The sequence below is a fragment of the Tubulanus polymorphus genome, unplaced genomic scaffold (assembly GCF_964204645.1).
Source record: "Tubulanus polymorphus unplaced genomic scaffold, tnTubPoly1.2 scaffold_55, whole genome shotgun sequence".
NCBI lineage: Eukaryota > Metazoa > Nemertea > Palaeonemertea > Tubulaniformes > Tubulanidae > Tubulanus > Tubulanus polymorphus.
In genome coordinates, this window is record NW_027437461.1 from 61,274 (window position 1) to 74,291 (window position 13,018).

The 13,018-nt window shown below is 39.4% G+C and overlaps 1 protein-coding gene across 1 annotated transcript in view; it reads right to left on the reverse strand.

The window, feature by feature from the left end:
• The window catches only part of LOC141914604 (E3 ubiquitin-protein ligase UBR4-like), a 36,910-nt gene that overhangs the window by 5,855 nt on the left and 18,037 nt on the right, over window positions 1–13,018 (reverse strand). Inside the window, exons 14-15 of the mRNA XM_074805843.1 lie at window positions 12,033–12,126; window positions 11,005–11,164 (exon numbers count right to left, since the gene is read on the reverse strand). Coding sequence (XP_074661944.1) covers window positions 11,005–11,164; window positions 12,033–12,126 — 254 coding nt within the window. The remainder of the gene's footprint in view (window positions 1–11,004; window positions 11,165–12,032; window positions 12,127–13,018) is intronic.

Sequence of the window (13,018 nt, forward strand, 5' to 3'; positions counted from 1 at the left end):
ATCCGGTAGACGAGTTTTGGAACTGGAGTCCATCACTGACTGACGGGAGGCTAACACCAGATTAGCCTGACCCCGAACCGACAACGGAATTACATGTGAAACAGACCGAGCCAAAGATTGGATAATCCGGTCCATTCCCTCCAGTTTTAGGGCAACTGACTCTGGGTCGGAGCCCGCATGAACGGCGGCGTGAGTCTCGCGAAGCTCACCCGTCAACACCTTAAGTGCCATATCTTGAAACGAACCAACCCTGGTAAGATTGTCCAGGATTGACGTCATGGCCACCAAACCGGACTTAGGCAAACGAATACCCGACTGTGCTGTAACGGTATCCGGGCTGATCAAAGTATAATCAGCATCCAGGCAGTTATGACTGTGATCCACAGCACCTGGAGTTGCGTAATACGCCGAGCGAAATGCGCCTATAGGTGGATCGGTTGAACTAAAATATTTCCCAGATTTCATACCCCGTTCTGGAGGGGGAAATGAAAATGTTCCAGGCCGACATTCACCCCATAATTGCGTATCCAATCGAGCCCATTCTCTCGAAACCGCTGACGATTCCCGTAAAACGTTAAGATCGGAGTCCGGAGGGCGATAAGCTTCCATTGACTCACCGACCAGAGGAGCTGCTGTGGGCTTAGCGCGAGTTGCCCCGTGCTTGACAAAGAACTCACTTATCATCGCTCTAAATGGCATGTCCCCCGCTGGTTCGGATAAAACTGAACGGGACGGAGATACATTGCGAGCCAGGGAAGCCCCCATCGTCTGGGGCAACCCACAATTGCTCGCGACAGGAACGACCCCAGAAGGAATTGCCGCTTCTGGGACCGGATCCTCATTGAAATCAGACCCTACCGCAGCATCCAGGAATTCAGAGTCAGAATTCCGAAAAACTGAGTGGGCTGGCGAACTTCTAACCGGACAATCAGGAATTGCTTACCTGTTGTAGAGGTTGCAGCGACTTGTTGCGACGAAGATAACAAGTTTAAAATTTTCTCCTCAAATACATGGAAATCCTTCTGAGTCAGGTATTTTCCAGTATCCACACGATCATGTCGACTTTGGTGACGGTCTCTCGAACGGGATCGCGACCTACTAGAAGAATCGCTTTCATCGTTAACCAACGTCGACGAACGATGAGAAGACCGACGGCGAAACTTCCGACAATAACGATCGTAGTCCCTCTCGCGATCAAACCTTGATCTGTGAGAAGGAGATCTTGCTCGTTTATTACGCTCACGGCGTCTAAATCTAGTGGGAGAGCAAGCTCTATCCCCGGAGCGACGATCAGAATCAGACGATGAACGTACCGGATGTTTTGAACCGGACGACGTCTGGACCGGACCGGTGCCCGGACCGATGCCCGACCCGGTACCGACGTTCGCGACTACCGCGGCGCGCGCTCGGTTCAGAACATGTAGTCTGAACCGGCCAAACCGGCCGAACCGGTGAACGACCAGAGACCGGTGAATGACCGGTGAACGACCAGAGACCGGTGAATGACCGGAGACCGGTGCCGGTGAACCAGCGTTCCTCCCCGGTGAACGGAGTTGGGAAGCCGATCATACCTGAACGACCGGCGACCGCTCCGCTTTACGATAAGAAACAGGATTAGAAACGTCGGTTGGCACATCGGCCGAAACCGACGAATCCCTGCTAACTCAACGACGATCTCTTAGTTTAAGAGCCTTATCGGCCCGAAGCCAAAGGTCCTCGGACCACACGACGCAAATCTTGCAAGGATTGCTCCTTGCACATATTTGACCGGATTTGCGCCTGCACGACGCACATGAATCGTGGTTGTCCCAGGCGCCAAACAAATGCCCGCATCCCTACCCGCCACGATGCTGACCCTTAGGAGGGGGTGGCATAATTATCAATAATTAACAATTCAATTCAATCAAATTATATTTGTAAATAAAATTCTTACGGAAAAAAAGAAACCAGGGATAACCCCCGAAACCGAAAGGACTAACCGCTATGAGAGTGAAACTCCCTAATATCCTAATTCCCAGATTTATACGGCGAAAAAATCCAACGCGTTCTACTGCGAGAACGCCAAGAAAAAAGAAAAAAGATGACGGATTTCGCCGGTGGCTAAATGCAATACCGCAGGGCCGGGTCGTATAGAAAAACCATTGGCGATAAATCCAAATTTAGAAAATATTGGCAAAAACCATAGGAAAGGGTACAGTACTTGACGGAAATACAGGATAGCTGGTTTTGCGGGTACCTCATTGTTGCACTTGTGGTACCTAACTGGTAGTAAATTGGTGCACCACAGGCACTGGAGACTTACAGCTTGCCGCTTTGTTTGTAAATCCTGTTTTAAGATTGCTGAGATAGCGTCTGAGAGCAGTCTCAGATTTGACCCCTGGATCCGCCACTGGAATGAACTGAAGGGCATGACCACAGAGTCTAAATATAGATTTTCCAGGAAGCCCTATTACATGTATTCATATCATTGATCTGTTGAATGCACACGGATAGTTTTGAGATTTGAGAGATGGTAGCACCGGTTTTATTAGACGCTTTTGTGGTCCGTTCTTTAAGTATGCTACGATCTTAACCCAACTTTTCCCAAGACCCTAAACCCCCTATCATTTTCTCAACAGATCTACATCAATCTCAGGAATGATAAAAATGGACCTCCAGAAATGGACCGCAGAAATCTGCATTTCCACATAAGATTTTCATCCCTCTTGAATGGGATGATTACTGCTTAGTCTAGAGCTTTGTTACCAATAGAACCTCACCCAATGAACATGGGAGGTGAAAATTTGTTGGATGGCTGGATGGAAACATGGTAATACGCAATGTATTTTGATAGATTAAAACATTTAATAACTCGGCCGCATATTTTATTACAGAATTGAACCAAAGCATTGATTTTGATGCTTACCAAGTTCATATTTGAATAAAGTGTTATTAAGTAGTGAGTTAGTTATCCAGTAATTTTCTAGCCTAAAGCTAGGGATGCATGGACGCCATTATACCCACTTGGGGAAATGCATAATGAACTAGAATGTAGCAAACGCCACATCTCCATAAACCACCTTCCCCATAGGTAACATATTGTATATTTCATATATAACAGCAGCATTTACTTAATTGTTCATTGACTTTGTAAGAATTATTGGCTCAACTCAAGAAAATAATGCAGGATGTATGGCACAAACAGGAAATTATGATTGTATACCCTGGCAACATATTTGATGGGGTTAAGTATCATGGAAATCCATCAAGAGCTAGAAATGTTGTCTTCGCACGCAGAGACATGCATATTCCCCAGACACACTACATCAGTGCTTGTGACAACAGATGAAACATCTGCTATGATTGCAGAAGACAGAGTATCCTTAAAATTCAAAATATGCCATTTCAACAAAAAGTAGTTCCTAAGTCAGCCATCTAATTCGCGAACTTTCCTAAACAATGGGGTTCTTCTTCAAACTATCATACACATACCTAAAAAAATTTCATGAAATTGTCTCGAATAGTTTTTGAATTATCGTGTACGCAGGGAGTTCAAGCGGACGCGCCACTGCGAAAACCAATACATCCCCTGCAACTACTTCCTGGGGATATAATTATATGGAATATAGAATTCAAGCTGCATCATGCTGACATTTACCTTTTTGAACCCTGGGAAACATACAACCAAAGTAAGGGATGAAAAAGGCCCATATTGAAAGAGTCAGAAAATATTTTTCAAACAAGAGGCCCACGGACCTTGAACCTTCATGACGCAGTAGAAGAAGAATGATTCAGTATTCAAAGTTTTACAGAAAGATTTTCATTGTCATGATGTAACAAGTTTTAAAATAGTTAAGATGGTATAGGCTATGTGGCAATAATGTTCATTTTCTGTTAATATATCCTTACATGAAAAGTCGTGCCCATTTTAGCTGCCCCAAAGATCACACTACATGAAAAAAATGCATCAAGAAGATGGATGGCATTTCACCTACCAAAGTTCTTACACCTAGTATCATGAAAATGCATCAAGAATTGCAGGCGGTTTCGTGCTAGAAATTCAAGATGGCTGACTTGGCGGCCATATTTGAAAGCCGATGACCTCCATATACAAAAGGCATGGACAGCTTACCTACCTTGATCGTCACACCAAATATTGTGGAAATCCATCAAGAATACAGGATATCGACAAATTCAAGTTCTTGAATTACTCGTTCGATGGCGCTAGTCAGAACCGGAAATTGGAACCTAAATTCGCCATGTTCTAGTTCATTTGCAATAAAAATCTCTCGCTTCAAGTTTTTAGTTAGCGATATTTTACTTACTACATATAGGCACGCATAATCCTTTTAGTATGGTATCGTGACAATGTGTTGAATTCGATAAAACCTCACTTTGAATGCTAAAGATCACTAGAAATGTCAAAAAACTACCAAAAATCACAAATCTAGCGATGACGCTCGAAGCAGCTAACGGAAGTAATGACTGGTGCCGGGTGTCATCACTTCCTAAGGTGAATTCATTGCAGGCTACACTGATAAGTATGAAATGATATTACGAAATAAAATTGATTTTAGAAGGACTACACTCATAGATTCATAATAAAAATATGAAAAGTACCAGGACTCGAACCAACAATTAAAATTGGGCCGTCAAGTGCTGCCTCCATGTGACACCTGGCAACCAGTCTTTGCATCGTCAACAGTTGCAAAATGTTTTTTGATAATTTTAGGACATTTATAGTGATTTCTAGCCTTTGCCGTCAGATTTTATCATATCCAACGTAGCGGTAGGATATCATATTTAAAGGATTATGCGTGACGATATATAGTAGGTAAAATATCGCTCACTGAAAACTTGAAGCGAGAGATTTTCATTGCAAATGAACTAGAGCATGGCAGATTTAGGTTCCAATTTCCGGTTCTGACTAGTGCCATCAAACGAGTAATTTAAGAACTTGAATTTGTCGATATCCCGTATTGCGGGCTGCATCGTGCAAACAAGAAATTCAAGATGGCCACCCCAATGGCAGCCATATTTGATCACCAATGACATTTTTTTACAATGGGGGAGGGGGGGACATCTCGCCAGACCGAATCTTCAAGCTAATTTTCAAAAAGGTTCATCGCAAATTACAGGCGAATTACTGTGTCGAATTCAATTCAATACCAGGTTCTGGCTTAGGCCTATGCAATAGGAGTCCATTAAGGATGTTCCTACCCATTAATTATCAAAATTTTCCATTTTCGAGAAACAGAAATAAGTGATACATTAGTACGTTGTTTATGGTTTGGCAAAGGTTTTTCATTGATCAGACATCATTATCAGCTTAAAATCGATATTTCAAGTGAAAATTTGCTACCCGAAAGTAAAACAGAAGTGGCCTGTCGATCCCAGGGGATAGCCTTCTTGAACGGAGCGCCCACTTAATTCTCACTCTAAAATGTTGACTAGGAGGTGCTGCCACACGAAGGCAAACTAGAACACTGTAAGTTAATTTTAAGGATTTTTTGGGTTGTGTTCCCACCACCAGTCTCATATGTAGGTCACCCACATATCACTTTTTCTCTGAATCCATATTGGGACGTAGGTGTGAGTTTTAAAACATGATAACTAGAAAAGTATTCATCCTATTCGCCTGGAACTCAGCAAGCGTGTAGCAGGAATGTAATTTGAGGGATGCCTCCAATATCTAATATGATTGAAAGGTGATGTAATTATGCTGCTTCAAACCACATAAAAACAAGGATAAAATATCTTAATATTGAGATAACTCCTCAACCGAGGTACAAAACCCGCACATAATCATTCTAAATATTATGGAGTTAAGTCCTTCTAATCATCATGAAGCGATTATGAGAAATCGTGTTTTAAAATTCCTGCTAAAAATTGACGAAATCAAAATTTTTTTCGCTGTTTTTAGTGTTTTAAGATATGGGCTTTCATGTTATTAGAAAAGTATTAGGCTCAATTAAGAAATGAAGAAAAAATTTGCATTAGGTAGGAGCCCCCTTAAGATTCTTTTTGAAAAACCAGATGCCTATTCAAATCACATGTAATTAAAAAATTCAGTGCTTCTTAGATTGATGTTCCTGTTTTCATCGCGCACGTGGTTAAAATTATTGTTTACATCAAACATCTTCAACAGCTGATACGACCGCACCCGCGTCTGTCGATCATCTTAATTGATTCATATACTAAAATGCCCACTATGAAAAAACTATGCGGTGAATCAACCCAGAATTTTTCTGTAGAATGTCAAACACTAGGTACCTTTCTTTAAAGGTTTATTTGTTGTATGTCATTAACAATCAGTTATATAATACTTTATTCAAAACTTTGAAGCGGCGCGCCGGCAGCGAACGCTCAAGCAAGGTCAGTCACGTAGGCCAACGATAACAACAGACCACGGTTTTCCCAGTTAAGAGCATCTCTCCACATAAATTGGAGGGATACAATCAAGATAATTCCACCCTATAATTCCACTATTCAACGATCGACGCGCAGCTTAAACATGTCACCTCCAATCAATACGCTAGTCATGATGTATCTCTACACACATCAAAATCACACTCGAATTACAAGCGTTGACTTACGAGAAACGATCGAAATCTAGCAATTTGATTGGGAAAATAGCAGCATGATAGTTGAAAAAATTTGATAAACCACCTCCGACTGTCTAATCATTTAAAAGCTTTGCCTTCACATGGAACTATTTCCGCCTTATCACAGGTGCACTCTGTCGCCGTGATTCGCCCATTCAACGATAAAAACTTTCCCACGGTCTTACTATCGGCATTTTCTAATAATTTAAGGAAATATTTTTAAAAAGCGAAATTTCACAACCTGCATTAATATTTATACGTTTGACAAATGTTCCTCTGAACTCCCACCAACAAGTTATAAGTGGTGACACTAAAATGACATCATCGACTCACTACTATCTTATAACCTTCATTACCACGTCATGAAGGTAAAAATGAATTTTTGGGGGAATAAAAATCAGTACCTTTTAGCCAAAAACTTTGCTTTCTCTTGGTCAAAATGTTAATAGTTTGGGCCTGGAATAAGAGCCGCTTTTTGAATGAGATGCCATATTGGTTTCTCCGATTCCGCAGTTGTGCTAACTACCATCTAAAACCGTCTTAAAGAGCACTCCTTACTACGGAGCAATCCGATGTGACGCCCGCGATTGAGGTGATTAAAGCATGGCTCCCACGCTTAAGACAAAATAAAATTCACTACTTTTTCACAAGTTCTTCACTGAAAAACTTTCCATTATCACAAATGATTTCCAGGATACTAGTAGTAGTAGCAGTAGTATCCGTTTTGGTACTCAGGTCTACGTAGACCTTGACCTCTTCTCGCGTGAAGTTAATACTACAGCGTAGGTTGGTGCGCAGTTTTTAATAAATTTGTAATACGATGCTCCCTCCGCTTGCTATTTCGTTTCCACTAATGTTTGTTGCAACAATGTAATAAAAGTTTCAAAAATACACGTAACATATGATCAGAGTTAATCTTTATAAGAATACAGCTTCGGATGCGTACTCCAATGTCTGTCAAGCCTGACCTAGCTGATACTGTAACAACTTGGCTCGGCTTTTATTAACAACAAGTCAAACTAAACTTAGTAACTTTCAGTGCTTCATTTATTTGATGTAGCCTACAGCAATTTACCTCAGAAGCTGATCATATATAGTATAAACCCTACCTTTTAAAACATGAATCCACTTGACACATGATAAAAAAACAGTGAAAAATGAAATCAGGCGGCTCCACCAATCGACCTTGAGATCGGGGGATAGATGGCGCCACAGCACGGTAACAATTAATTTAGGTGTAATAAAGTAATTTTGAATTGAATTTGTTAATGTGATGTTATTAAGTTCATCGTATACGGAACATTTGTTTTGTTCTATACATCGGAAACTATGACAATTGCAAAATAAAACAACCTCTTCTCAAATTCCCTGTCTTTTCATGGATTTTACAGATTTTTGGCAAATTCACAAGTTTTTCACAACTGTGAAATTGGTATCCTAAATTCACAAGTTTTTCACGTTTTGATGGTAGTGTGGGAGCCATGTTAAAGCGATTTAGGGGTTTTACACTGATCTCAAGAATAAAGAAAATGTTGGAAAAGGTTGGAAATCCGTCTATGGTCGGAAGATTTTCATCCCTGTAAAGTGCTGTCCAAACACTAAATGGTTTGGCGATTGGCGGGTTTTTTCTTTATCAATAGATGTAAACTTTTGAAATGATGATGGTCCAATGGCTCTGTGGCTCACCATCAAATCATTGAGTGTATATTGTCAAAAATATTATACTAACTATAAATTAATTTGGATTGCAATCGAATGTAGAATAGATTACTGAAATAAAGCCATCAACTGACGATATGTTGAACTCTTCAGTCAACAATCTTTTATTCTAAATAAGCTGAGAGCATTCCACTGCCTGCTATTGTCTACAAACTTTTAGTCCATTATTAATCTATCACCGCTCACAATTCTACCTAAAAACGTACTAAAATTGAATAGCCGCGGTTAAACCGTACGGGTTAGCAGGTCTTTAAGGCATTGACAAGACTAATCTAAGCCAAAACTCCATTGGTATCGCCATACTTGCTAGTTTGGATAATGAATTGAATAGCCTACTTGGTTATATTCGTAACACCGAACAAATTATAAGCGAACATACAATACCTAGTCAAATGAAATGCTCCGATCGCCATTTTGTTTTGGGTTCCAATGGGCTTTCCCAATTACATCAGAAAATCCCGGAATTTCCCGTAAATCCAATGAACAGCCAATCACATTCAATGTAGCTCAGGTAACAAGGTCAACTCAGATAAGCGAGAGAATTTAGGGGGTTTATAAAGTGAGGGCCTGTAGGTCAAAAAGCACATCCAGATGAGTCGTACAAAAAACGGCAACACTTCCAGGAAGGATTGAACTTTTATATATTTCAATTCCAAGTATGCAAATTCTCATACGTGAAAATGTGCCTTTAGTTAGTGCTAAAAAGCAGGGTTTTTATGTGTTTTTCAAGAATAAGTCCCCTAAAAATAACTCGATCACTATGAAATTTTTGTGGGCTTGAGAACTCATTAAGCCAAACTATTACACCAAAAATCAACACTATTGGTTCAACAGCCAATGTTTGTGCCTTGTTGACACACCGGTACTCTATTCATATACCAGATAGTTACCCAATTACTAAGTACTGGTGCTATGGTGTAATATAAAAAATTTACTATCCTCTTTTCAACTCTCACAATTTTTCTTAACTCCCAAAAAGCACCATCTATGCCTCTTCTCGCTAATGGAGCGGAAACGTCAAAACTGGGGCTTTGAACCAAATTGTGTCTAGGGTACATACATTCATAAACCATACATCAGGACAAACCATTATACCTAAATTCTGTCTAGCAATAGCCCTATGGGAGTGCAGTCCCCAATGGTAAAACTAGGGGTCCAGGGACACCATGCCCACTTGGTATAAGTGGTTTCAAATGCTCAACAATCTAACATTTTCAATATTCAACACCCCCTGGTGACCATATACAAAAACCAATGACCTTGAAACTCACCACAATCATAAAACATGTCGGCAGCTATGATTTTGCAATTGATTGTGATAACAAAATATGCCATGTTACCAATTTAATATGGAAATACTAAGTTATTCTACTATTCAACGCCCCCTGGTGACCATATTCAAAACCCAATAACCTTGTAACTCACCATATTTATAGAACATATCATGAACTACAACTTTGCAATTGATCATGGTAACAAAATATGCCTAGGTACCAATATAATAAGGAAATACTAGGTTATTCTACTATTCAACGCCCCCTGGTGACCATATAGAAAAACTTATTTCCTTTAAACTCACCACAATCATAGACGATGTCATGAGCTACAACTTTGCAATTGATTGTGGTAACAAAATATGTATTGGTACAAATATAATATAGAAATACTAAGATATTGTATTATTCAATGCCCCCTGGTGGCCATATACAAAAACCAATGAATTTGAAACTCACCACAATCATAGAACATGTTATAAGCTACAACTTTCTAATTCATTGTTGTTACAAAATATACTTAGGTATCAATATAATGTCGAAAAACTTTTTCCCACCTACGAATGAGTACTAATGACACCAAGATGGCCCCCAATTGCGTCATAATTGGCTGATCAAAAATACCTGTCTCAGGTATGAAACATCCCTTTCCAAAGAATACCCATCAGCAATTGCAATGAGAAATGGGAAACCAGTAGGAAGCTACAGGACTCAGAATTCGGGCCAAAATTAACAATTTGGGCACTTAAGAGGTCCTAGGACGACCATCTTGATTCCGATCGACCCAATTTTTGTTATGCTGATAACTATCAAATATCAAATATATCCAAAAGATCAAGGTAATTGATCAAGTGTAAAAAGTGCTGATTTTGGCGAACAACAATGGCTGCCAGTCGGCCATCTTGATTCTGACAGGGCCAGTTTTTGGGTTGAAGATGTGTCTAGGGTAGATACATGTATGAACCAAATATCAAGACATTACCTTGAAGCGTCTTCAAAACTTCCCAAAATAACTGGATTCCGTCTACTGATGGACAGATGAACGGACGGACGAAAAGTGAACGCAATAGCCCGCTGGGACTAAAGTCCAAAGTGGACTAAAAACGTGTATGCAGTGCCGATTTCTGTGAACATTAATAGCTGGCCGCTGGCCATCGTGATGTTAATTGGGCCTCTTTTTGGTCTGAATATGTGTCTAGGGGAGATACACGTATAAACCTAATATCAAGACAATCTATTGAAACCTCTCTAAACTTCCCAAAATGACTGGATTCTGTCTACGGAAAGATGAACAGACGAAAGCATGACATTTGAAAAGTGAAATCAATAGCCCACTGTGAATAAATTCCCAAGTGGGCAAATAACGGCTTACAACCATGTCTGAATTTTTGTCAATATAAGCTTTGAAATGTCAAAAAATAACTTACCAAGTACATCACAAAATTCCATAAATGATTCACATGGAAGAATCTCTTCCTCATAAGTCCGAAGCAGTTTATCAACGTTATCTAACACTGTACGATCATTCTGGCGAATGAATTCAGCCAGAGCCATTGACCAAGGCATCTCTGGTGTAACAACTACCATCTATAATCAAATACAAATCACATCTATCACATCTGACCATTTAAACAGGTGTTTTGGCATCATAGAGCCAATTCTGAACTAGACATGGACATCCCCCACTTCCTAAATCCAGGCCCAGATTCAACATTGCTTTATGTTAACAAGAAGTTAGATGTCAATTTTGAAAACAGTGCTATGGTCATTTTCATAGTAGTTGAGAGTCTTTACAACTGTTTGCAATTAAATCATTGAATCTGTTGTTTCTGCGTATACATTGAATGCCGCGCGCCTGTAGTCTAGTATTAGACTGCTGTGTATTGATTATTAACACAGCGCGGCTATATAAAATGCTGTACAATTATACACGCGCGCGCTTTTCTTTGTCATTTGATTTTTAATATCAGTCATTTCCAAACTATAAGAAACTATTTTATCAACATTCTAAATTATAATTAGTATACGAGTGTAGCCTAACATAAATTAATATCCATTTCATCATGGCAACCTTGAACTCTTAAACATCGGCAGTTTAAACGATATTGAAAGTGTATTCGGTGTATAAGTCAAAAACTCGACTTATACCCCGGAAAATATGGTATGTCTGTCTCGTTGATATCAATGTTCTTGGTCCAGCGGGAATAATCTAAGTTGTTTAGTTGGAAAACTATTCATTTTGCACGTACTATACTAACATATTACTATAATGTAAGCTTTCAATTTTGCCTCTAAGGAATTGGAGAATGGATAATGCTGAAATGCATGATTTGTATGAATATGAGTATTGTTTAACAGTGATAAAGTCTTTCATCTAGAAACCAGAGATTTTTAATTTGCTCCATTTCCTACGGCTACCCTTTGAATCAGTAACATATCAAAAAACTAGATTTACCTTAAAAATATGTGTCCTGAATCCATCTATAAGCCCAAAGAATGCTAATCCTGACTTGTAAACTTCATAATGACGGACATTCTTATCAAACAAGCTTTGAAAATAAATTTAAAAAATACAGCATTCCACAGTAGAAGATACAGTCCTATGAATAAAGAATGTTGAATTCATTAGCTCATTGCATGAAAAAGCTGGGTGTCAAATCATTGGGGTTATACAACTGGTATGATAAAATGCCATTAGTTAAAACTACATAGCCAGGAAATGAATATATATTGCTCTGATGTTCAAAAGTAGAGGTCCAGGGACACTATGCCCATTCGAGTGTAATGCATGACAATCTGTCAATTTGAATATTCAACAACCGACGGCAAAAAAATACAGTCACACATTATCTTGAAACTCACCCCATTCATAGACCATGTCATGAGCTACAACATTGCAATTCATTGCCATAACGAAATATCGATAGGTACCAATAAAAATAGAAATTTGCATATAATTCAATATTCAACTCCCCTTGGTGGTAAACCCAGTTCCACGTGAGATGAATCCTATAGCAGTGTGGTGACAAATATCAAATTTCAAGACTGTAAGCCAAGTCCTGTTGATATTTTCCTCAAAAAACCCTTTTTCTATATATGAATGGGGACTGATGATGACACTAAGATGGCCACCAACTCTGTGACAATTGACAACTGATCAAAATAAACTTCTGATACGTTTAAGATGCCTTCCCAAAGTATGCCAAAATTCATTTGTGAGCACAAAACAGGTCATTTTGCGCCTAATTGGCTCAATCTTTCTTGGTTTGATGGATATACCAACATATCTAAACGACCAAGACAATTGGTTGAAGTGTCTTCAAAATTTTCCTTGTAAACATCAAAAAAGGACTGTGGTTCCAGTAGGATCAACGGAGTACAAAATTCTTTTGAGCACAAAAATTGAATTGTTCTGGGATTTGCAATAACGTATAAAGATGA